This window comes from Pleurodeles waltl, chromosome 9 (assembly GCF_031143425.1).
Source record: "Pleurodeles waltl isolate 20211129_DDA chromosome 9, aPleWal1.hap1.20221129, whole genome shotgun sequence".
Classification (NCBI taxonomy): domain Eukaryota; kingdom Metazoa; phylum Chordata; class Amphibia; order Caudata; family Salamandridae; genus Pleurodeles; species Pleurodeles waltl.
The window spans coordinates 985510675-985538151 of NC_090448.1; the positions used below are offsets into that span (position 1 = coordinate 985510675).

General features: G+C 45.5%; 1 protein-coding gene across 1 annotated transcript in view; it reads left to right on the forward strand.

Annotated features, from left to right (window-relative positions):
- Positions 1-27477, forward strand: part of PROX2 (prospero homeobox 2) — a 101703-nt gene that overhangs the window by 20943 nt on the left and 53283 nt on the right. The window contains exon 3 of the mRNA XM_069207654.1: positions 5271-5465. Within this exon, the coding sequence (XP_069063755.1) occupies positions 5271-5465 (195 nt within the window). The remainder of the gene's footprint in view (positions 1-5270; positions 5466-27477) is intronic.

Genomic DNA, 27477 nt, shown 5'->3' on the forward strand with positions numbered 1-27477 from the left:
CCTTCAGAAACTTTACTTACTTGAGGGTGAGGGGGTTTTTCCTCCTTCAATACGCCTGGACTCTATTCTGGCTACTCTAATTGGCGAAACGGCAGTCAATCCGGACGATTGTGTGCCTACGGATGCCACAGACCGTAAAGTGGGTCAGGTCTTAAGAGGGCTTTTGCTGCGGAGAATCTGGCGCTGAAGGCAGGGTTTTATTCTGCTTATGCGTCACAATCATTGGTTCAAGGCTTTGATAGACTGGCGGTGGCTGTCCAGGAAGGGGCAGAATGTTCGGAGCTCCTGGCTGGTATGGAACAGCAGGCCAGATTATTGGCGGATGTGTCTTCAGATATAGTCCGTACTTCGGCTCTGGCATCTGGGTCTTTGATTGGGGCTCGTAGGTCCCTCTGGTTGCGTTCATGGAAGGCTGATCCAGGGGAAAAGGCGGCCTTGTTGAGACTGCCGTTTGAGGGTTGTAACTTGTTTGGAGAACTATTACCATCCATACTTTCCAAGGCGTTTAAGGAGCGGAAGCATGCCTTACCTTATAAAGGGGTTTCTTCTTCGGGTAAAGGGTGGAAGAAGCATTCCAGTTCTTCTCCTACTAGGGTTGCTAAATCCTTTTCGTTTAGGAGACGGCGTTTTCATCCGCGTTTTTCAACTAAGAAGTCTACTCCTGGGACCCGGGGTGGTTTCAAGAAGGGGTCCTGGCATTCGCTGTGGGCCTGGCAGAGGGCCGGTTGGGGGATGACTGTGTCACTTTCTTTCAGCTTGGGAGGACAGTGTAAACGATCATTGGGTACTAGACATGGTGTCCAATGGTTATGTCATTGATTTTGTGGCGGTTCCTCCAGATTCCGGGGTGCGTCCCACACCTCTGCCTTCAGAGGGGTCTTGGAGTGGTGCATTATTGGACGGCGTGCGGGCCTTACTGGTCATGGGGGCCATTTCCCACGTTCCGCTAGACGACCGCGGTCAGGGCACTTATGCGGTCTTGTTTTCTTGTGCGGAAAGTTTCAGGGGGATTTCCACCGGGGCTCAATCTGAAGGAGGTGAATACCTGGATCAGGACAGTGCATTTCCGCATGCTGTCCATTCGGACTATTTTTCCTTGGTCAGGCAAGGGGATTTTCTGGTGTCACTGGATCTGCAGGATGCTTACCCACACGTACCGGGGGCATGGTCCTCTCAAAAGTTCCTGAGGTTTGCTGTGGGGCAGGATCATTTCCAGTTTTGCGTTCTGCCTTTCGGTCTGTAATCTTCTCCCCGAATTTTCACGATGGTGCTGGCTCCTCTAGTGGCTTTGCTTCATTCAGAAGGGGTGTTTCTGCACCCTTATCTAGACGTCATTTTGATTCGTGCCCATTCATGAGACCTTTTGCAGAGGCAGGTGGCCCAAGTTCTGGGGGTCCTGCAATGACACGGGTTTTTGATCAATTGGGGGTAATCAGACTTTGTGCCGTCCCAGGATCTGGTTTTTCTAGGGGCTCGGTTTCAGCCTATTCTAGGGTTGGTGACTGTGTCCGAAAAAAGGTTGGATGCTCTCCAGGCTTTGGTAAAGAAGGTATGGTTACTGTCTGCTCCCCGAGCTCTTCTATGGTTGCGACTGCACATTTGGCGTCAGTGATATTTTGGGGTTCTGGGGCACGTTTCCATCCCCTGGGCTTGAGGACGTGGTTCTTGAGTAGGTGGGCTCCAGGGTCCGGTTCTCTGAGGGACGGGGTTCCAGGGTCCGGATTGATTCACAGAGAGTTGCAATGGTGGTTGGATGCAGACCACCTGAGGGTAGGGGTGTCTTTGTCACCTCTGAGACCCGTGGTGGGGACGACGGATGCCAGCCTCTCCGGTTGGGGGGCATGGATGGGGTCAGCTCAGATTCGGGGGTTTTGGTCCCCTCGGGAGGCGAGTCGGTCATCTAATTGGCGAGAATTGTGGGCTATATTCCTGGCTCTGGTCCATTTCCAGGATTCCCTGAGGGGATTGGCGGTTCTGGTTCGCACAGACGTCTTAGTGGCCGAGGCTTATGTCATTCGGCGAGAGTGGTAAATGTTTGGGCGGATCTACTGTGCAGAGTGATTCCTTCCTCTCAACTTTTCTCTCTCCGGAGGTCTCTGTTTCGGCATCTGGTTCGGCTTTGGGGTCTTCCAGTGCTGGATGTGTTTGCGTCAGTAGAGAATGCGATGGTGGGGTGCTTCTGCTCCCGGTTTCGGTGTCCCCAAGCATGGGAGGTGGACGGGATGTCAGGTCCTTGGCCGCTGGGCCTTTTATATGCGTTCCCTCCGTTTCAACTATTCTGGGCGTTTCTGTTAGGTGCCAGTGGCTTTGAGTTCTACCTTGCTGGCTTCATGGAGACGTTCAACTTTGCTTTCTTATGGTAGACAGTGGAAGGTGTTTTCATCTTGGTGCTTAAGTCGTGAGTTGGATCCTTCCTGCGCTTCTCTCTTTGAGGTGATGCAGTTCCTGCAGGTCGGTGCTCGTTTAGGGTTGTCAGTGGCTTCTCTTCGGGTACGTTGGGCGGCTATTCAGGCATTTAGGGACCGTGGCGTAATCTTCAAGTTGAAGGGCGATTGATGCCTGGATTTTTTCAGGGGTTTATTAGTTTATTTCCTCGCCCGGTACGTTCTTTTCCCTCATGGGATCTGTCCTTGGTTTTGGATGGGTTGACGGGGGCCCCTTTTGACCCATTGGGGGACTGTGATTTGCGACGTCTATCTTTGAAGACGCTCTTTTTGGTCACCATTACTTCGGCTCGTCGGTTGGGGGAATTGGGGGCATTTGCATGTTCCTTTCCTTTTTTGTGAGATTTTTCCCGATGGGTGGTTCTGGTTCCGGTGCCTTCCTTTATTCTACAAGTCAATTCTTCGTTCCATTCCAGGCAGGCGGTCATCCTTCCTTCATTTTGTCCGGATCCCTCATCAGGGGAGGAGGTCCGTTTGCATTCGTTGGATGTACGTAGGGTGTTGTTGGAGTATCTGCGGGTGGTGGCTCCTTTTCATACAGGGGATTCACTGTTTGTTTCTTTTGGTCCGGCGCGCTAAGGTGAGAAACCTTCCACGGCTTCCTTGAGTCGGTGGGTTCGTTCTTTGTTTCTGTTGGCCTATTCCTTGAAAGAGGTGGTTCCTCCTCTAGGGATTCAGGGGAGGTCTTCCAGAGACATGGCGGCGACGGTGGCAGAGCTTCAGGGGACTTCTGTGGTGGAGATTTGCAGGGCCGCCTCTTGGGCTTCTCCTTCGGCGTTTGTGCGTCATTATAGGCTGTCGGACTTGGGTGGTTTGGAGTCGGTGTTTGGTCACCGGGTCTTATCCTCTATGAGATAATGTTTGGGATGTTCTTGGTGCAGGATATTAAATATGGGTCTTGCAACTCGATGTCCGTCTCCTGTGTGTTTTTCTTGCTATGTCTCATTGGTTAAAAGGAAGGCGAGGGAGGGACGGGAGGTAATGCTTCCATTTTCTTACGATAATGGCATTACTCCTAGTCCTACTCCCTCGCCTTCCTTTTCCGTTCCCTCCCACCCTCCCGGTACGGACTGTCCGAGTTGCGGCTTGGGCTTGGTTTTTGTACAGGAGGGGATAAGGGTGGGGGGGGTTTTTGAAAGGGGAAGGGAGGGTCTAGGGGGGAGGCGGGAGGCCTCATTGGTTAAAAGGAAGGCGAGGGAGTAGGACTAGGAGTAATGCCATTATCGTAAGAAAATGGAAGCATGAGCGTTTTTCCTTAGTACATCAGGTTATGTCACTGCATTGAGAGACATTTATTAGCAGTGATATTTTTCAAACATGATCTTGGAAACAATCATACTGCCCATATTTGGAAATCAATGGCATTATTAAAAGAAGAGTCATTTGTCAAGTGCTGCTTGTGCATAGTCCTGGTTGTTATGTAACTGGAACAACATTATAGTTTATTAAATAAACCACAAGAAAAGGTATTGTACAGCGCACACCTGGAACTCGTGTATTTCAAGGACTCTCATGTGATAATGAAGAAAAATGAGGCAAAGAGAAATTAATTAATTGCCTAGGATCACACAATTTTGTCAAGTGGGAAGCCAGGACAGATACCAGGTTTTCTGGTTTCAGATTTTGCAATTCAACCATCAGATGAGTCTCTCTTTTCTTCTTGTGTTTCACATGAGAAGTTTATGCTTTGACTTTAATTCTTGGTGCATGAGAAGAGGGCATTGGTGGCAGACAGAAGTCATGCAAAGGCTTGGTTTGTTGTCCGCATCTGCTTTGCATCCCCCTACTCCCACCTTTCATCACCCGAACCCTTCCCTGCTGGTTTAGCTGCGGCCCTCGGGCAAGACACAGAGAGTTCTTTGTGGTCCCCGAGGAAATGTTTGTTTGTACCCATGCTTTACAGGGTGCTGCAGGTATGTATGTACCTTTGTAAAACGTCCTGTGCTGATAATAGTGCAAAGAGGGGCTTCTGCAACGGGCTGTAATTTATCATCTTTTAATTGCTGCTTTGTAATGACCAGTTTTATTTTCAGTGTGGTCTTCACTTATCGAAATATCCTGTATAAAGACTGGTGGTTACTCATGCTTAAAATTTAGAGTAAAAGAAAAAAAGTAATGCATTTTGATATTTAGGTCTTTCAAGCACAACAGATGAAAAATTTGACAGAATACCACCAATCACCCCACAGATCTTAAGAATGTTTGTGTTTACGAAAAAAGTGTAGAACCAGGGGGGTCATTAAGGCTAAAGAACCTAGACACCAGCAGCAGGGCAGCACCCCTGTACCACGGCATCAGACACAGCTCTTTTTAGGAGGAGGGGTAACATGCTTTTGGTTGTCAAGAAACTCATACCCCCCCCCCCCTCCCTCCCTGTTGTTTTCAAAAGCTGCAGGGGTGGAATTTTCCCTTCAACCATTATCTGGTGATCGTTGGATCCATGAAACACCTGCGGAATAATTATCATATATAGACATGATACAGCATTGGGACACGCAAGCTGGAAGTGCTCACAGACACTATAGGAAGCATGAGGAGACGGGGTTACTTACTCCCTTACACTTCCACGTGCTGTGATCCATTTGAAGGCAGGACCAAGGTTGGAGACCAGCCAAACATTTCAGAAAGTTAAACTGAGATTCCTGACCTCATCTGGATTTTCTCCACCTGATTCTTCCCTCGTGGAATTCTTCTCCCCTCGTGGAATTCTTCTCCCTCGATCCACTTGAAGGATTTCCCACAGTATCAGATTTCTTGCTGTTCTGGTCCTTGTGTTTGTCATGTGGACGTAGGGTTTCTCATTCTGAAGTACTGTTCTCTCCACAGTTCAACCGCTGCATCACCTCCCAGCTCATCAAGTGGTTCAGCAACTTCCGGGAGTTCTACTACATCCAGATGGAAAAGTTTGCACGCCAGGCAGTGGCAGAGGGAGCAGCAGACGCCAGTGAGCTGACGGTGGGACGCACCTCTGAGCTGTATCGCACCCTCAACATGCATTACAACAAGGCCAACGATTTTCAGGTAAGGGCATGCATCCCACTAGGTCATGGAACAGTAACATGGCACAGGGATGACCACCTTGAGAGTTGTTTTCACTTTACTTGCTACAGGTCATCAGACCAGTACACTCCGAGAATGTAAACTCACAGCTTAAGGAGAACAGTACAAAACAGCGGCGTACCTGTGAGATCGATGCTTGTTACTCTGAGAATCCCGACAGCCAATGTAATGTACTCAACTAATAATATGACGTGGGAAGAGCAGGGGTAAACGGGAAGGGGGTTTGGGGGGTGTTACCAGCGCCAATGGCAGAACCAGTGCTTAATTTGTGCTTGAGCTTTCCGGTGCGGGGCACCAGCACTTACTTTTGAGGGCCGGCGCTTATTTTTCTGCCTCAAGCATTTGTTCCGAGCAAAAGACACATATGGGAAAGACGGAGGAAGAGAAAAACGAAAAAATGCCACAAAGGGAGAAGGCGGAAAGCTGCAAGAGTGAGCTGAAGAGGCAGGGAGTGGCTGTAAATAGATTGAAGAGGCCCGAGATGGCTTCCGAATTACTGCCTCAGTATTCTGTGATTGCACATTTAATTGCAGCAGCTGCATGTTTAAGAGGAGGGCTTTGGGCACCGGCACGTTTTTATTTACAAATTAAGCACTGGGCAGAAGTATAATACTTTGAAAAGTAAACAACATTCTTGGTGTACCTGATGTATAGAAACATAATGTAGCCAGTTAATATCACTAAGTAACAGCCATCATCTAATGTAGGGCCCAAACCACAGGTAAGTGCATTTAGGGAGTAACATTGTCAATATCTGATGTTATTGGGGTATTCCAAGGTCAGTAATGTCAATTAGCATTTTGAAAGTGCACTATTCCAGCAATAAGAGTGGTATATTTTATTGTATGTGGTGGAACCGAAGAATTCTGGAGATGCAAACAATATAATCCATCAACAGTGGGGCTACGTCACCACTATCATCTTAAAATCTAAATCCACTAGTTTTATAGTGCTCATTTATTTGGTCTAGTGCCATACACAGCCCTCACAACGCACACCTTACCCACCTGCACCACGCACTGATATTCCAGTGCTCATCATTTCACAGCGCTCTCATGATAGACCTCTCTGCTGATTTGTAGCCTCCGATTACTGGGATGTCAACAGCGATCTTATAACAGACTTGCTGGGACGAAAGGGATACACGCGGATTGTTGAATCTGTGCTGCCCTGCCCTTATGTTCTGCACAGCTTTGTGCGCTTTCATCCCCATTGAGTGCGACATTCATGTGGCCCCCACTGGAGGGACTTCCGTTTTACTAGTGGATACTGATGACATGCACGGCCCTGCCGAGTGCCATGCATCTCATGCCAGGGTAACGCATATTAGTCACGTTCCTGCAATACTGCAAGGACTGGAGATTATCACACAGATCCGTGTTACTTGCCATGGTTCCTAAGCCGGAGTGTGCATCAGCGTTGCTGGTTGCAGGAAACTGACGTGTGAGGTCTCTAGGTCTGGCTCGAATCCGCAGCTGTCACCATGACCTTATGTGATCATCCTAAAAAGAGCTATTACTACAAAGAGGGGTTTGGCTCTAATCACATGTTGGTGGGAGAACTACATGTTTTGATTGGGCAGAAGTTGTGTGCTTCAACGAAAAAAGTACTTCCCCTCCTCGCAGCTGTGATTAATTTGTATGTTTATCCAGCCTGAGCCACCAGCAGCATGGCACCCTTGATCTTTCAAGGCAAAGACATGGCACTGCAATGCTCTTAATGTATCTTGGATAAGTATATAGTTTACAATGTGTTTTTCTCTGGCAGCAGCACAGCTAGCAAGAGGGCAGTCAAAAGGAATGTATCACTCTTCCAGTCCCAGCATGCTCACATGTCTTTATTGGCTTTAGACTTCAGTGTGCAGTTGTGTGTTCCAGAGCAGTATGGGATGTCTACATTAATGTGTATAGGTTTTTAGGTCTGGTCGGCAGCGCAGCTGTCAATGACCTTATGTGATCAACAAAAACGAACATTCAGAGTACTACTGAGGGATTTAGGCTGCGCCCACATTTGTTTCCCAGAATACAAGATTCAATTGGGCTGCATTTGTGTGTGAGTGCTTGTATTGGTCTTTTGGGCTTGGTCAAAGCTTATACTCACTATAGCAGGACTGAGCTGGTGATGGTGGCAGGCCAAAGAAAATGGATGTAGGCTAAATTGGTTTATTATAAAATGCTACAATAAAGGCAATGGGCCTGACATTTATATTGTGAAAAGCATATGTTAAAGGCAATAAGCATTTAAGGATGGATTGTTAGTACTTGATACTAAAGCCTAAAGATAGGTATTTTGTTACATATAATCACACAGATTACCATAGCAGGCAAGGGTTCTGGGTGTAGATCACCTATTCTGACAAACCCCACGAGTAGAAGATTTTTACTGTGAAAATTGTTCTTGAGAGGGGTTTTATATTGTGTTGCTAACTGTAATTCTGTACATATACTGTCATTTTATGCCTGTATGCATGATGGGTGCCAGCCTATGTGCACCTCAGTAGGTTTCAGTTGGATAAAGTATCGAATTGATGGTAAAGGAAACAGGCCTCATCATTCACGGGGAAGACATATGTTAGATTCTTTACATGTGATTTCTTTCTAATGAAAAGTTATGATAAAGTAAGTAGGCCTGCCTTATTGTGAAAAGCAGGTATTATACACAATAGCCGTTTAAGGATGGATTGTTATTGGATTGTGCTAAAGCTGGTTGGAATTTTGTTACACGGAATCTCGCAGATTACAGTGGTAGGCAAGAGCTTTTGTGTTGGTGATCTACCCGAATAAACCATGGGGATACAAGATTTGCAATATGGTCATTCTTAATAGGCTCTGATAACAGGGATTTTTTGTTGTTTTAACAACTATAATGTTTTACATATTTGTAATGTTATTACTGGATACCTGATGGTTACCATGTGTGAAAGTCTAGGATTGATGCAGCAGGACTGAGTTCTGTGGTGACAAGCTAATAATAAAGGTTATAGGCCTGATTATGTATTATGAAAAGTTACAAAAAAGGGAGCAGGCCTGACATATTGCTTGTGAAAAGTATATGTTCAAGTCGATAAGAATTTTTGGGTGGATTGTTATTGCTTGGAGATAAAGCCTACATATAGGTTTCTGTTACATGGAATCTCACAAATTACTTTCATAGGCAAAGGTTCAGGTTATCTTCTGCATTTTATCTTTCATATGGTGTTGCATTTGTGTGTGCCTTACTGTGGTTGTGTCAGACAGTAAATGCAAGAATGAGTCAGTGGATGGATGAATAGATGCATGAGTGCATAGATGAGGGACAGTGCATTTATGATGACTTATTGAGTGCCTAAGCCCATCAATACACAGAGAACACTTTAAATCATAAGCCAGATCAACTGGCGTTGCCAATGCTTGTTTTAATTATAAGGCAATGCCATGCAGGCCTTGCTCCCTCTGCCCTGACTGATCTGCACTGTTCCCTGTAATATAGGTAAGAGGCCATGTGCAGTGCGGTGACTATTGTCATAGGATTGGCAGGTAGAGAGGTCATTGGGTCAGTCACTTGACCTCTGGCCAAAGAAGTTCAAGTCCTGCTTGGAAGCGCAAAAAATAAAATAAACTCCAGGTGCTGGGATGCTGCAAAGTGCAGGAGGTGAACTCCTTTTATAAGAGGATTAAACATCCAGGTATCCACGCAGGACCAGCAGACACCTGTAACCAAAGCATTCATGTCCCTCAAACCGCTCCCCAGTGCTGCAGCTCTTACCAGGAAGTGCAAATGTGAGATGAGTAGCTGCCCCAATAGGAGGGGTAGACAAGGAGCACAGGGCAGCTTAAATCTTTGCCTGCTGAATGCTCGATATTGCCTGAAGCCTGAGTTGGCCATTTCCACCTTGGACCATACAGCTGACATTATTAAGATCTCTCAAATTTCCTACGATCATTCACACGTAGGGCAAACAGTCCATATTTTTGCTTTGCATTGTGCGACCTATAGTCTTGTTTACCTCATTATAAAATACGGACTACAAGTCCTAGAATGAAAAGTAAAAACCTAGACTAGATCAGTCAAGAATCTGGAAAACCTAAAGAGTTGTGATTCGTGGACTACCTAGAACCATAAACAAAGCCTGTATAGTCATACATATTTTTCAAGGGCCAGAAAACGACGTCTTACTTCATTTTTTCATTAAAATGATATTCAGCACTTTTACTATTTTGCAGAAAATTTGAATCAAGGATAAAAATGAATCACAAGCCCTAGTGTGATATTTAAGGGGAGAGATGATAGAAATACACTTTGAAAACGTCATAACTGTATATGATCCAGGACGTGTGCAGTGATTTTATGAACTGTCCACTAAACCACACAGTTCAGGGATCCTGGTAGATAGCCAGCTAATGTTCACATTTTGTCTTTCCATGCTATAAAATATATCACCCAACCCTATCTGGACGCTCACGCTGGTCCATCTCCTGGCAGAACGCTCAAACCTGTCATGCCAGAGTGAGTTAGAGTGTGGTCTAGAGACCAAGCCAGAGTAAAATTAATCCAACAAGGTACACTCTGTTTTTTTTATCTCTTAAATTCGAATTAGCAGGGGACATATCTCAAAATCGAAGTATGTAGCTGGTTGCTTATTGCTCGCCTTAATAATGTGCTAATTTGCAGAGTTGTAGAGCTCTGCATCCGTTTTAAGGCTGGTGCCATAAAACACACTGCACAGAGAGCAATTTCAGAAATGTAACTAGTGTCACACATAATTTACTAGACTTTCACACATAAGGACACTCAAAATAATGGAAATGTCACACAGAAGCAAACTTAAACCTCGGGAGCTATGCATGCAAGTGCACCCTCTTTACGAGAGTGACTATTGCCTCCTCTAAACAGGCTGTGAAAGTCTGGCAGCGGTGACAGCATACAAGTAAACCAGGATAAGCACTTTTCTATGTGTATTCTTTTAAATAAATGGCTTATTGGCTCCCCTGCAAAAAGTCTATGCAGTCTCAAATAAGCGGGAACTTTGCTTTTATGGGGACGTACATGAAGGTTGCCTCCAGGTAGGTGTGTCACACATGTACCCGGAAAGGTGAAGGATGGAGTAAATTCGACTCCACGGATGTATGCTGCACAAGACGGTGACATTCTTTTAATGTAAGGCTGCCAATGCCTGTCTAGCATATTGGAATCTGAACATAGTCATGTTCTTCTCCACCCCAACCCCAAAAGAAACATTATTTCTGTTGAGTGGTTGTAGCATACTTTGATGCAACCACAGTTGCCTGCCAGGGTGGAATTTACCTCTCCCATTTTCCTGTTGGTAATCTGTATGTCTTTGAAGACAGCGATGACCAACCTGGAATCATCCCCTTCCAGCATGAAAGAGCCCTGGAAATTAAAATGGTGCAACCACCTGACCAGGTGGCCAGACCACTATGGAACAATAATACTATACCTGCACCAGTTCATTGTTCAACCTCAACAACTCGACAACCAATGAGATTCTGTGCTCCATTGACAGCCCCCAAAGCCTAGCTGACAGGAAGGATCTTAGGGGACGGCCCCACAGACTGATTGCCCGAAGACTCAAGGTCACCCAAGCCAGCTGAACGTATATATGGAGGGCTTTAATCACATTCCCTTCTTTCCACTACAAAAACTTAGATATACAAGGATGGATGTTAGTAGTGCTCTTCAACTCTACATTCTCCTTCATAAACAAGCACTGGCAATCCCAATAGGGTTGGCTTATGAATGAAAGTTCTTTTGTGTCATTGATGGGTTTAGGCAAAAATAAGTTATGTTACATACACTCTGTCACTCATCATTTCACTCATACATTGATTCATCCATCCATTGACTATTTTTGCAATCACCCTTTGCTACAACCACAACAGACCTCACCAACATATGCAAGATAAATTAAAAGAATACAAGTAGAAATAAGAAAACTAAACACGGAGAGGAATATGCTTACAATAAGAAAACTAAACATAGCAGCTGGTGCCCATTTTGGAGTGTTATTGTCTGTTAATCTAACATTCCAGCACTGCTGCCGCATTTATAACCAACTTGTTGGCTGTACTGGAATGGTAAAAATTGTATGCTATGGTCATCATGTTCCTCTAGTTTAGCGGAAGTGGCCACACAGGATGTGGCACTGTAGATTAAATGAGTGGCAAGCAAGCATCCATTGATAAGCTGTAGTATCTTTTTATGAATTAAAATAAACAGAGGAGAAGCAAAGAACCAAATCTCTGGCCAACCATCCCTGACGCTGAAGTGAACTCATTTTCAGGTGGATATGCACAGTGATAAGAAAATGCTGTCATTCACAGGGCAAGAGAGAAAGTCACTGATATAGCTTGAACAATTATCCATGCAGTACGCTGTCATAGATAGAAGCAGAGTGTAAATGACACCCAGACAGAAGAACAATGGCAGAAGAGGGCTCACCAAAATAACCCTCTATGTATAGATATAGATCTATCTATCTATCTCTATCTATCTATCTATACAGACAGACAAAGAGATCAGGCCTACTGCTTTTCTGCTTTTATCATAACTTTTCATAACAATGTGGCCTATGCCCTTCATTATTGGATTTGCACCATAACCAACTCAGATCTACTGTATTGGGCATCAGTTTTCCCATAATAAAGCCCCTTCTAATGGAGCCTGATGAAGTTTATCATAGGGCACTTCTTCCAGTCCCATGGGTTGTTTGGTGGGTCACCAAGACCAAAACCCTTGTCTTTTATGTTAGTCTATGAAATTCCATGTAACAAAATACATGCTTTAGCACAGTGTAAGAACAATCTATCCCTAAATGCCTACTGCCTTTAGCACATGTTTTTCACAATAGGTAATCCAGGCCTGCTGGATCGATCAAAATGTTTAATTTATTTTTAATACATTTTATCGGTATTTTTACTTTAAACATATTTCCAGTACAGTGCATACAATATGTATATAGAATGATTGCTCAAAAGAGTTAGATGTGAACAGTACAACAATATGCAACTCTGCAGTTGGTAAACGTTGGTCGCCTGTGTGTGGACAACAGTGAAAACCTCAATACAAAAATTACAAGAGGGATGAATATTTATTTTTTCAAATACGTTCAGTTGAGGTCAAATGAAAAACAAAGATGCCAAGGAATGCAATTATAAACAATAATGCAACTAGGTGAGAAAGGAAAAAACCCTACTCAATAAGTAGGAAATGAATGAGTAAAAAGGATCAGAAAAAACAAAATAATGGGTGCATTGTTTGTACTGACAGAGTAATGCAGCACAAATGTCACGAAGCCGCCCGGGACTAGCAGGATCATTCCGATTAATGTCGGTCAAGAAGAGAAGCTCAGGTGTAGTTAAGGGAAGTGTATCATATAGCGCGGAAAGGGGGTGGGGCGAAGGATACGGTCAATAGACGTGTTCAGGGAGTGGACTGAGTGGATGGAGTCATCTCACTGAACTCCCCCAGGAGTGTGTTCCATGTCTCTAAAATGGGGTATGTACGGAGACCTTTCACCTCGTCCCTGTGTAGTAATGTGCTCTCAGCCTGGGCCCATGCCAGCATGGACAGTAGTCACGCGGAGGTCACCGGGGACTGAGCTGCTATCTATTTACGGTTGATAAGGTGTTTCAGCAAAAGGAGGGTGAGGTCAGCGAAGCACATTGCAGCTTTGTGACTTTTGGTGCGTTGATAGAGTCCCAAAATGCATATTTCCCAGCTGTAAGGCAGTACAGTGCCGATGCAATGTGCCAGGTATCTTATGACATCTTTCCAGTAAGTGGCCAATGAGGGGCAGGACCAGAGCATGAGCAGTATTCTCACGTCTGGTGTTAAACAACGAGGACAGGCGGTAGTGCAGTGGAAATAGCAAATTATTTTATTGGGGAGTCAAATAGGCTCATTGAAAAATATAACTTTGAATTCATTTAAAACAAGCATTTCGGGACACTAAGGAAGGGTAGGTTAACATAGCTTGCCACTCGCCGTCTGTACTGTGTCCCAGTGTTTTCTCAATGTGTTGAGGGAAAGTGCTGTGTGTATGCGTAAGGTGCCGCCCAGCCTTCGGATCTGATGTCCATCCACACCCAGTACATGTAAATATTGGACTACGAGATGCCGTGGGGGTTCTCGTTGCGTCTCTCACTAAGAGTGGTTCAGTACACTGACAAAGGAGGTGTGCAACAAGAACTGGCCAGGCAAAAGTCTGGAGTCAGCCATCAATTCTTCTACTCAGAGGAGGATTCCACCGCTGTATAGGTCACCTAGATTGTGTAAAAACACCACGTGCCATGGGGCAATTCCCTGAGGGTAGTGGACGTGTCCTCACAGCATACAAAGTAATGGCAGTGCCGAGCCATATGGTGTAGTCAACCGGGTAGCACTGATAAGCGACTTGAATGGCGAGTCTGTTCAGTATTGGAAGAAAGGGGAAGAAACGATGCAGTATGCATGAAATTCGTGCCACTAAACCAGTGTGATACCCATTGGAGTTGAGAAGCCAAATAATAGTGTTCAAAATTGGGGACATTGAGTCCGCCATTGTCCGTAGGGGGCCAGAGTTTGAACAATGCTGCTCTGTGATGCATATTGTGCCAAATAAGGTCACCCACCATTCATTCTAAGGAGTCGAAAAAAGGTTGATGTATAAAAAGAGGGAGGTTGGCAAAGTAATACAACAATCTCTGCAGAACCACCGTTTTCGTTAGGGCCACCTTCCCCGCCACTGACAACAGCAGAGTCTGACAAAAATACATCTGAGCGAGTATCGCAGAGACTGCTCAGACCAGGTTGCCCTCTGAGAGGTCCTCTGGCTTGTGGTATATATGCACCCTTAAGTAGCAAAATGTAGTAGGTTGCCACTCAAGTTGGATGCCGTTCACCTTGTACACTGGGTTTGAAGTATGTGTATAGAAGGGAAAGAGACTTGATTTGGTCCAGCTAACCCCAAGGCCAGAGAGTTCAGCAAATTCAGTTAGTAGGTTTGCAATAGTGGGAAGTACGGTCTAACATCCTTAAGATAGAGTAGCATATTGTCTGCATAAAGGGAGACCAAGTGTGTACCGTTTCCTAAAGGGATCACCCAGTACTGTCCCTGAGTACGCATATGGTGTGCTAAGGATTCAAGTGCCAGAGAAAATAAGAGGAGGGACAGCGGACATCCCTGATGGGTCCCACGTTGTATTGTAATAGGATCTGAGATATGGCAGGCGATTCTCTCCTTGGCCTTGGGGTTGGTATATAATAGTGCAATCAGTCAGAGGAAAAGGGGCCCTACCCCTTTTCCTTTGTAGCATTTTGAATAAACTGTCAAAACATTTCATAATAAGCACATCAACCTATGGTTTCACAATGAAATGGTAAGACTTGTAGCCTTTCATTGGCTTGTCACCCTAATCAACACAGGCTTATTGAAGCTAATATAAACCGACAAGTATCATGGATTCAGTTATAAAATTACAAATATGCTGAAAAATACAATTTCCAAAGTCATTTACAACTCCTCTCAATAGCCTAAAAAGAATCATCACAGTGAAAATTCCCAGGGTTTGTCAGAATAGGTAGCCACATCAAAACCTTTGCCTACTATGGTAATCTGTGAGATTACATATAACAAACTACCTGTCAGTGGTTTAACAAAACTCGAGGGGGCCCAGTGCACAGTATATGGAAAGGCCCCCACTTTGGACTCTACTCAAAAGTTCTCAGGCCAGGGTACTGTGCTGAGGGGACCCCTGGAGTTCATAGGCCCCCAAGTTCCATGGGGGCTGCGGGGACCTTTGTTACGCCACTGCTACCTGTATTTAGCCTGTAACACAGTGTGATGACAAGCCACTGTTAAAGTCCTACTGGCTTTTACAGACACAATAAATAATCTAGAGCTTCTGCCTCTGCCATAACTTTTTATACCAAACAAATCGAATATATGGCATCAGACATAACTTTTCCTCAAGCACTGTTCAGGCCTGTTACCACAACCAACTCAGACCTACTGCTTGGAGCCCTCACAGCAACCATCAGGCACACAGTCATAAAATAATCAAGATGTACACAATCACAGTTGGCTAAGCAAAATACTATGGCGCTCAATATGACATTGGCGGTGTACTGATCGCCACTGTTAAAGTGGCGGTATCACCGTCAACAGGCTGGTGGTAATTACTGCCAAATTATGACCATGGCGGGGATACCTCCCATAGACAGCCAATGTACCACACCAACTGCCAGGGCGTTAAAACCACTGACTACAGCGGTAGCCACCTACAGCCAGGAGGAAGTCAAGGTACCGCCTACAATATTATGACTAGCATACCACCAGGATTTCCGGGGCGTTAGCAATGCCATCAAAAGCCTGGCAGTAACATATTACAGAAAAGGAAAGACTCACCTTCAGGGACACATAGGACTTTGTGGCCACCATGGAACCGGAACTCCCAGTCTTACTGATGTTCTACCACGCCATGGCTGTCCAGGAGCACCAACGCCGACGGTGAGTACAGCAGCCTAGCACACAAGGGAGGGAGGAAAAGGAGAGTGACACACACGCACGCACAACACACACCTTGCACACACACACACCACCAGCTGCACAGTACATCAACAGCTACAGCACCCAGGAGCAAAGCATACAAGGATACATACCTGTAGTACAACCACTGTAATTTGCTGCCAACAGCCACCATAATGAATAAATAAATAACTACATGCATGTCAATGTACAGATTGGGCCAATGGCCAGTCCAAAGTATTAAAGGGCCACATGGCCACTGGGCATCGTCCAAGCCCCAACTTGACTCCTGACATTATCCGGACTACGCTGTTCAGGGGTAAGGAGGATTGGGGGACACCTCAGCTGCAGTGGGTATTATGGCCACTGGTTCTGAAGGGGGCTTCCTGCCCACAGCCTCTGGAGTGGGCGTCCAGCCCACAGTCTCTGGAGGGGGCTCCCTGCCCGCAGTCTCTGGAGGGGGCTCCCTTCCCACAGTCCCTGGAGGGGAGTCTTTGGCACTGTCCCTGGAGGGGATTCTTAGGCCACTGGTTCTAGAGGGGGACTACATGGCCTCTGGTGGTGGAATGGGATCCTTGCCCTCAGGTGGTGGATGGGGATACTTGCCCTCAGGTGGTGGAGGGGGATACTTGCCCTCAGGTGGTGGAGGGGGATCCTTGCCCTCAGGTGGTAGAGGGGGATCCTTGCCCTCAGGTGGTGGATGGGGATCCTTGCCCTCAGGTGGAGGGGGTGATCCTTGCCCTCAGGTGGTGGATGGGGATCCTTGCCCTCTTTGACTTGGTGGGGGATTGGGTCTCAGGTTGTATCTCTGGGACTGTGATCTGGTCTCACCGTCCTGAGCCACCGGAGCGCTGGTCACAAGCTGTTTCGGAGTGGTTGGTCCTGTCACCGATGGCAACTCACCTTCACGCACCGGTCCTGGATCCTCAGTTGCTGACCATTCCGGGGAGTGGTCATCGCTGTCCCACAAATGTTGCCTTCCGAAAGCAGGAGACATTTTCGGGTCGCTCTCTCCATGTCACCATGGTCTCAGACACCCCGGTTACTGTCCATAGCTCTGGCTCATATGGCGTGTGGAATATCCAACCAGGCTTCCGATATCTGGTGATCACCTGATCACCGATCTGAATGTCCCATGACGCGGCATGCCTTTTCTGGCTCACCTTGTCATTCACTTCCTTCCTTCTGGCTTGTGTTCACTCTGGGCAGTATGGGGCTGGCTGCCACCCAGGAGTAGTGGGGATGGTGTCTCCCCTCTGTCCAGCGAGCATTAGTGACCAAGGAGCATGGCTGGTGGTACAGTGGGGAGTTCCTCCGTACTCCTGGAGGAATCGATGAAGGCTGAGATCCGGGTCACTGACCTCTAAGGTGGCAATCTTCAGAAGTTTATTGAGCGTGTGCATGAAATGCTCTACCTCTTCATTGGCTTGAGGCCATTACGGAGTGATCTTACGATGTCTGATGCCCAGCTGCCTCATCAATGCTTGAAACTTGCTTCCTTGGAATATGGGCCCATTATCAGTCTTAATCTCATCTGGGGGACTAAACATAGCAAGGATTTTCTCAAGGATCGGACCAACGAGGGCGAAAGCTGTGGATTCGATGACTTCCACAACCGTATACTTGGAGTATCCATCTACGAGAACCAAGGTGATCCGGAAAACTTCCAAAATCTAAACTGACATGTGACCACAAGGTGACACAGGATTCTTCAGGGATGATTGGGGCAGGTACATCGGGATGGCTTTTGAGCCCAGGGAACCACACCTTCTCCGTCATATGTGCTTTCAATTTTGTCATTCCTTGATGGCCTCTGTGCGCCAACACGATCATGTAGTGTTGTAACTGTAGAGGAACCACCAGCCGGTGTCCCCTTAGGAGGAGCCATTAAGGGGTCGAGCTCAGGTCTTTCCAGACCCTCCATAATTTTGTTAGTCTTTCTCTTTCAGCCACAGTCTTCTGTGCATGTGTTTGCAAGCTCACGGAGCCGGGCGTAAAATTGGTCAATGGATTTGACCTCTCTGTCGCACTTGATGTAATTTAAATCATTCAAGGTCAGGGTTTAGCTGCAGGTCTCTGCACATTCAAGGCCCTCATCGCCGCGTCGTAGTCGTCATAGGCACCTGTGTTCGGCAGGTGTCTAAAGAGTTTGTACACTTCACCCCCGCAAAATGGAGAAGCAGGGACCTCTTGACCGCTCTGTCCCACTCGCGGGTGACTACGTAATAGTTCTCTAGGCGCCCGACCCATACCTTCCATCTGGGCGATGCTATAGCAGGATCTGCTAGCTCGCTGAACGGTGGGAGCGCACCTACCATGGTGTGTTGTGGCAGTTGGTGAGTAGCTGGTGTCGGGTCGCCTGCCATGGTCACGCAGTTATGCAGCCGGTGTCAATGTGGGCCCCGGAGCTGTGTGGTGATCAGCAGCCCTGCCAAGACCCATGTCTGGGTGGATCTAGCAAACAGCTCTTGCCAGCAGACAGGACCAGGAACAGCAGGACCTTTTGCCGCACACGGTCTGACCTTCACGTGGCCCGATGTGTCCTCTGGGTGTCCCGCGTGTCTCGCGAGCCGTGCCACCACAGATGTGATCTCAGCATCGTCGGACCTCACCAGCATTCAGCACTGTTGGCAGGCGAGCGTGGGAGCATCTGTCACTCGTACGCAGGGTGTGTAAACACATGCAGCGTGCGTAGAAATAATGCACGAACACCTTGCAGTAGTGAGTGCCGGAAGGGAAGATCCGGCTCTTCGCCTTCCACCTTTATTCATTACTCCCCAGCCTCCCGGAAAAAGTTCGGTTCTTCAGGGGCAAATACCCTAAGCAGCCTGGCGGCAGGCCACTAGACCAGCACACATTATTATAGGGGGGAATGGGTTGGTCAAAGTAAACACTTTAAACGTTTAGGGATACCTGCGCCAATGGCGTGAAACAAAAACGCTAGTATTCTTGTCTCATGTGTCTGTGAACTGCCTACCTACTAGAGGAATGCACATCTGAGGTGGGGTGTGCCACACCCTAAAAATGCTTCCCTGTTTTTTTTATCTCTGGCACATACTTGCAAGGTATGGAATCATCAGCAGTTAATGCTTTTTGTAGTGGACTTAACCGGTGCATTTGCCCTGGGTAGAAGACAATAAAGTTGAAATAATTGTATTTCCTCGTCATCATGAGAATTAACATTTTGTTTGGAGTGAAACTTCCAGAAAAGTAAAAACGTGAGTGCAGAGTCCGAGTAGAAACAAATTGCTTGAAGTCTTGAAAACGGTCACAACTCAAATGCAGACACAAAGAAGCTATATGTCATGCACTAACATATACAGGCCAGCCGGGCAGTCGTATGCATACAGGCAGAGAGAGAGAGAGAGAGTACAGACTGAGGCAGACACACAGCAGCCATGTTGTCCTAAAGCATGCACAGCAGTGTTGCCAGATTTTAAAAGCCTTCTATAGCCCAATGCTGTTGAACGACCAGCCCAAAGTAAGCCCAAATGAACCGGTCCCAGCCCAAAAAGTAGCCCAAACTTTTAACACTGAACTAATGCAATCGTAGGCTGAAGCAAACATTTTAAAGCATAAATCAAATTTCAATTTTAAGCAAATATGTGAAACTCACAGTGCCTAGATTATTCATTGCATTACACACGCCGGGGCAAGTGATTTGTTTCAGGGCAGACAATTGACTCTTTGGATTTGTCATGTTTTGAAATGGGGAATGAGCCAAAGGATGGCAACTCCCTCGTATTCAAGGTTAAATAAGAGGTATGCTCTAGCTTTCAAACTGGTTTTATAATAAAGCAACAACTCACCGATAACAGCAAAAAGTTATACATCTTAATGGACTACCCCTCATACTTACTCAACTTTTCATGCCGAGCTCAAGTTTGTGAAAAGCAGACCCAATCCTGTTTTCCCTTTGCATTTTACAGTTCAAGTCCTGTTAATCCCAATATGTCAGCCCCAACATGCAAAGATAACATTTGCTATATTAGCTCCGTCATTAACCTATGATAATCAACACCCCCCAAATGGATTCAAAGCACAACCTTTGTTCTTTTCACTGCCTTTCAGATGCACACGGTACATGAAGGTGAAATGCAAGTAGCCATCTAGCATTCCCAGTGTGTATCTGCAGTCTGCTCTACTACTGTTCTACTTTCTGGACTTTTCATTAAATGGTCAGCAGACCAACATTTCACTCATTTCCTGCCTCCTTCAGACATACTCAGGCACTACCCCTACATTTGTTTTAGCGGGCTACCTCTACCCTGGACAGTGGAGGTCAACAGGGCTCTGCAGAAAAATACATCCTTGTGTGGGGTGAAAAAGGCTGTTTGTGTGAGGCTATAGACACCCTTCTGCAAATTGCTACCAGAGGCCAGAACACAGTGACCCAAACTCCGTGAACTTGAACTTAAATTATTGGTAAAGGCTAGTGTTTTGTGTCAAATGCAAGCAATGGCTACGCTGAGCAGAGCATGACTACAAGTGATGTCAATAATTTAGGCACTAAGATCACGAACAGAACCATGCAGTGAAGCTGTGCACTGGCCATGTACCCTCATTTCGCTTAGCTCAGCCAATGAGACCACATTTGTGCTTGCACTGCCTGCAACTGGAGTGAAATAAATGAATAAATCAGCTGAGCACACAGCTCAAAGTGCATTAAAAAAAAGTATTGGAACAGTGATGCATGCAATGGGGCAGGGTTAAACGTGTGGCTAAAAAAAAAAATATTCACTTTCAGGTAGCCACATACATAACTCATGCCTTAAAATAAAAAAGTTAAGTTAATCACTGTATATTATGAAACCTCTATTAGTTAATGCACTGAAATGTTTGTGTGTAACCGAAAAGCCACATAATTAAATCTTCACTGCTGCAATGGAGAATTGTGTGTTGTGCAAATGTAAGTCATTAGGTTAAACTTGCATTACTGGCAGTATAAGATAGACTGCTACCAAACGTGCAAAAAGGTTTCAGATAAAATGGTTTAAGTAATACCCAAACTGAATGATTTTTTTTTATTTAAATGCCCTGCAAAGCACACACTGCACAACTCAGCTGGTAACCCCCTTGCATTACGAGACAAAAACAATAACTCTTAGTCATCACCAACCTTCATGTGATTCCACCCAGTGCTTAATTTGTGCTTGTTGTTTCCGGTGCAGAGCACCGGGACTTATTTTTGAGGGACGGGACTCTTTTTTTTCCTGCCTCAAGCATTTACTGCGAGCAAAAGACACATATGGGAAAGACGGAGGAATGCAAAAATGAAAAAGAGCGCCAGAAAGGGAGAGAGCAGAAAGCTGCAGGAGTGAGGTGAAATGGCTTAAAATGGATTAAAGAGGCCCAACATGGCTTTAGGATCACGCTGCCCTAGTATTCCGTGTTTGCACATTTAATTGCAGCAGCTGCGTGTTTAAGAGGAGAGCTGTGGACACTGGCACGTTTTTATTTACCAATTAAGCACTGGCTATGCCACTCATTCTTTTTCAATCCTGCCATGCTTTAGATCCTATGCGCTCTCAATCCACAATTAGTCCCTGAATATTAAAAATAAGAATACATCTACTCACACAAAGGTACAAATTGAAGGACACTTACCTTGTCTTCCGCAGCTGCGCATCAACCGGCCGCATGTCAGTGTAGGTAGGGGACGTAGGTAGCACCTACACAACAGGAAGGGGCCGGGGGGGTGTCTCCCCTCTACCGAGCCCCAATCACGCACTCTGGGGCTGGGCGCTGGCTTTAATTTGGGGTCCAAGGCTGAAGCGCACAACAAAAGAGACTTTTCCAGGGGGGGAGGGGGGGCACTACCACCACACCTGTGCGGGCTGAGGCTCGCAGCAGGGCCCAAAAAGAGAAGAGCCACACACACCACCACGTGCGCAGCACAGCCAGTGAGTAAACAGTGTGCCACACACTGACTGACTCGCTCGCTGCTCGGCTCGCACCACGCAGGCATTTTAAATAATGCCATGGGGGCAGGCCAATACTTCTTGGCAGGGCCGTCAATTGGTAGCGCTTTCGCGCGCTACTAGATTGACGGCCCTCTGCCCCAACAGAGCTAAACACCGTGACGGGCCGCGCGGCGCGGCTGGCGGCTGCTGTGTGCGCCGCGCAGTCGCACAGAGGCGGCAGCAGCAGCCCGCGCTGCCGGCCGCACAGGCAGGCTCAGGGAGGGTCCAGGGGGTCGGGTGAGGACACCTATCTCACGGGGCGGGGCCTGGGGCAGTGCATCTCCGGCGACGCCGCCCCGCAAACAATTTTGCACACACAGGGCTAATAATAACCCAACAATCAGGATCCTGCAATTGGGTTTTTTTCCCGCACAAATGGGAAAAATATCGCCCATTTGTGCGGGAAATCACCCAATCTGGCAACACTGATGTGCAGCCGCAGAGAGGCCAAGATACAGTGATTGCAGACTGAGGCTGACACACAGCAGCCATGTTGTCCGAGTGCATGCGCAGCTGCAAAGATACAGTGAGTGCAGACTGAGGCTGACACACAGCAGCCATGTTGTCCTATAGCATGCGCAGCCGCAGAGAGGCCAAGATAAAGTGATTGGAGACTGAGGCTGACACACAGCAGCGATGTTGTCCTAAAGTATGCGCAGCCGAGTAGAAAGCAGCTAGAAATCACATAGCCCTCGAGTGACCCGTGTGCGAGCTTCAGGCTGTCCTTGCTTTTTAGCTAACCGAAAGTTTAATTTTGGGACTCGTGGTTTCACTTTTTAACTTTCCAAATATGGGCTGAAAAAACAGCTTGCAACGATCTGCTGGCTAGAAAGACAGTAATGACTGAAGGCTTGTGTCAATGCTTCTAACCATGGTTGGTCTTTTATAATTTATTCATAAGGGGACGCGTTAGAGGTTTGATGGATCTTTTGACCACGCCTAGAGGAATATAACCATCATTACTCCCAGCTATCTTTTCAACCAAATCTAGTGACCCCAACATATAAACAATCAATTTGTCAAAATATTGAGTTAGTAAACGTCACACATCATGACACGTGGCCATGAATAACCACACCTTTAGTGAAAGTTAGAAAGTTTATTACCCTATATTAACAATGCTAGCATCACATATATTAGTCTAAATACCTAATGATAAATATACAGTATATGAATAACACTGGCTGACCAAATCTTCTAAAGAATCTCAATTAAACCAAAACAGTTACAGTTAAGCATTCAAGAGCCACAGTACAAGTTAATACATCTAGATTCAACAGGTGAATATCAACTCTTTAATAACAATTTGTTAACATTTCCAGGGCTCCCTACCTAACCTTCTGATTAGAATAGCATGTTTGGGCTTCATGCAAAACAGTTTTAGTCAAAAGATGATTTTGGAAAAACATCTAAACTATGGCTCTAAAAATAGCGGTTGGTACCAAGAAACAAAGAACAAATCTACAACAAGGACAATAGCATTTTGTTACACCTCTCCTAAAATGGATCAGCAAGCCGCGATTCTCTTCGTCAGCTGGACTTCTGTCTGGTCAGTGTCAGCAATGGGGCAGTGAAAAGGAATGGCTCAGACTCAGGGCATTTTAAGCTATATGAACCATATAAGGAACAATCTCTAAGGGGTCAGCATCCACCATTAGCAATTTAAGCAATACATTTAAAGTTAGAAATAAAGTGATCGGGGATTGTTCAACTCCTCAAACAGAACCACTATGGAGAAAATCAGAATAGAAAAGAGCCCCCTCTCCTCGGTCCCGTTGGGCTAAGTTAGAATTTCATAAAGAAACTTCACACATTGTCATTAGTCAGAAAATCATAAGTTTACAGTTAATCAAATAGAAAATAAAACCCAAATCTAAGATATAACTAAGCTGTCTTTCACACGTCGATGATTGGGTTCTCTTCTCCTGTTCCCATCGTCGGACTCGTCAGGTAACTTTTTGTGTTGCAATACATACTCCAGTCAGTGCATCCATTGTTGGTTCCTGGGAACTTCGCTGTCTCACCCATCAAATCTACAATGTTGCGTGTCCTAATACAAGACACTCTAGCAGGCCATTCTCATGAGAAAGCTAAAGACATCAGCAAAATGTTTGGTCAGCACAGTGTGAACAATGAAATCATTAATTCTCTGGTCATACTTTTCCCACTATTTTATTAAACATTGCAGCTTGACAAGAGGTTGTGCAGACTAGACTCAAACCTCGCTAAGTTTGAGGCCTATTGTATATAAAGCAAATACATACCATGAAATCATTAATGTGACTGTAGTGTCCGGTAACAAGAGGCAGGACTAGCGATGGTTTCTTCACGATATTTATTTCTCAAGTTAGAGAGCAAGGATAAAAACCCCAGCCACCGCTTGAGCCGCCAACTGAAGGCCCTCAGCATTCTATCATTCTAATCCCCAGAGTTCCAGAACTAGACTGGCAGACAAACACCACACCACCTCCCCCACAATACCCTTTAACATTAGAACATAAATATACAATTCAGTAGTCTATTGAACTAATACAACAAGGGAACTAAAAAGGGGTTTTACCCCTTTTTCTATATATGACAACTTTACATTTTTTATTATACCAACTTTACATCTTTTACAGAGTTAACGCCTGACATAACCTTCCAAGAAGAGGGGGCTCTTTCTCACCCTCCTAGGTCTACTTCCTTCTCCCAATCCTATGCAGTGGTCTCTGGTGTGTTCATCCAAATTACCACTTCTCGTCTCATCACTATTCCACCCTTGCACAACCTTTCCACCCTATTCAAATTCCATATTCTGTGATCACTCAGTTTTACCGCATTCTTAAAAATCTTAATCACCTCAAAACATTGGCTGAATTTAGACTCATCACCTCTCCAGGGTAACTTCACTTTGACCCAATCACCCACACTCACTACAGTTTCTTTCACTGCTTTCCTAGCATCATACACTTCCTTTCAACACAACATTTTTTCCCTTTTCCTTCTCCCTCCAATTTTCATTCTTACAAATGTCCTTGTCCACCATACTTTGTTTCTCAGAAACCCAGAATGGTAAAATTTCCACATGTGGCCTCCTTCCCCTAAACAATTGGAATAGGTCCACACCTGTAGACGAGTGTGGAGTGAAACGATATTCCCTGACCTTTTTCCTAACCGTCATCTCCTAATTGTACCCTGCAGACAGAGCTTGTTGCACACTTTCCTTCAAAACCCTTACAAACCGTTCAACTACGCCATTACTTTCTGGGTGATAGAGGGCCGCCTTTTTATGTTTCACTCCTCGCTCACGAAGAAAGTTTTCAAACTCCTTTGAAGTAAATTGAACACCATTGTCAGACAGAATGGAATTGGGAAACCCCTCCTTTTCAAATAAATCCTCCCGAAAATCAATTATCACCTTTGACTCCACTGAATTTACATTTTGATTTCTGGCCAACGTGAAAACATGTCGAGACACACCAATACATACTTATCAAAGGAATTAATCCTCAGCGGTCCTAAAATGTCAACCGCAATGTCTGACCAAGGACCACTAGCTTGTTCTCTCAATACCATGGGTTGCGTTCTGCACTTCAACCCTTTATCGCACAACGAACATTCCTTACAATTTCTAACTGCACGTTCCACCTGCACGTCCATAGCTGGCCACCAATAGCCTTCTCTCACCCTCTCCTTAGTTTTGGCTATACCCATGTGGCTTGCATGGGCGTGATTCACCAAGACTTCTCTTACACTGAGAGGGGGAACAAGTTTCGACCCTCTCATAAACAGACCCTCCATAACTGACAATTCATCTCTGACTTGCCAAAAACCTTTCACAGCCTCATCATTTTTATTGTCTCTACACCAACCCTCATTAACCAAACTCATCACCTTCAATAATACCACATCCTTCCTCAATTCATCTTTCCATTTTTCTTCTGAAATGATTCCTTCTGAAATTTTACAGACACTAACTTCCTCATCGTCATCCATACCTTCAACATCGTCCATAACACATTCATCACGTTCACTATTAACCAACCTCGAAAGACAGTCGGCTAACACATTGTCCACACCTGGTATATATGTAACCTCAAAATCAAATTCCTGTAGTGCCACGACCCATTTGTGTATCCTATGCAATACAAAATGTATACCTTTCTTGCAAAACACCTCCTTGAGTGGCTTGTGATCCATCTTAACCTGACATTTTTTTCCCCATAGAAATTTCCTCAACTTGCGTATCGACCAGTACACAGCCAATGCCTCTTTCTCCACAACTGAATAGTTGTACTCCGCACCTCTCAACGCACGGGACACAAACAAAACGGTGCGATCAACACCTTCTTTCCTTTGCATAAGCACAGCGCCCAAACCTTTTGAACTGGCATCCGTCACTACCCAAGATTCATCTGAAGTATCAAAACTACCTAAACTCGCAGCTGACTCCAAACACTGCTTCAACATACCAAACTGTTCTTCACAATCCCTAGTCCACCGAAACTCCTTACCCTTCTGCAACAGTTCTCTTATACTAGAGGTTTTCTGAGCAAAGTTAGAAATAAATTTGCTATAAAATTCTGCCATGCCTAAGAATTTCATTACTTCCTCCTTGTTTTTGGGACTCTCAAGTTTGCAAATAGCATTGACCAAATCATCCTTGGGGTTAATGCCATCACCGCTTATAACATGACCCAAATACTCAATCTCTTGGATATTGAACTTGCACTTTTCTGCCTTCAGTGTGAGACCAACAGAATGTAGTCGAGAGAGGACTTTTCTCAATCACGTTGATGCATCCAACTGATGAGGGAGTCACCCTTCATTGACACATACATTTTCCCTGGAACTATTCTGTCCTTAAATTCTATAGTGCCCCAAAGTATCCAAGTAAGGGTATAGGAACACCTCCATATCCCCTTGGTTTAAAGTCTAGAGCAGATAACTGGACCTTGCCAGACACCTTTTGTTCAAAGAAAGTTTTGGGAATGAGAGTTATTTTGGCACCTGAGTCAAATAACATTTTAACCGAGCTGTTATTCACTTTAACAACTTCCAACGGGCCATTCCCAGAAAAACTTTTAATCTGAAAAATATAGTGCTCATTTTCTATCTTCTCCTCATCGTGTATAACATCTACCTCCTGCACTTCCCTTTGCTTCTTCATCGATCTGCAGCATCGCGTGAAGTGTCCCTTCCTCCCACAATTTTTGCATTGGGCTTTCCAACAGGACATATTTTACCATTGGCAAAATGTCCTTCATTCCCACACCTAAAGCACTTTCCTTTCACTTGCTTCACGCTGCTGGTATTAGCCTCAAATGGTTGATGGAAAGGTCTAGAGTTCTTTACTACTTGCACCAGATCTTCTTTCTGATGTCCAAGTCCACTGTCAGTAGAGTGTATGTCTTTTTTCAATACTTCTGAACATGCTTTTGAGTGTTCAAATTTTTTCGCCGCAACAATGACCTCTTGTAATGATGGGTTGTTTTTGTGCCACATACTCTCCCATGTTTTATCT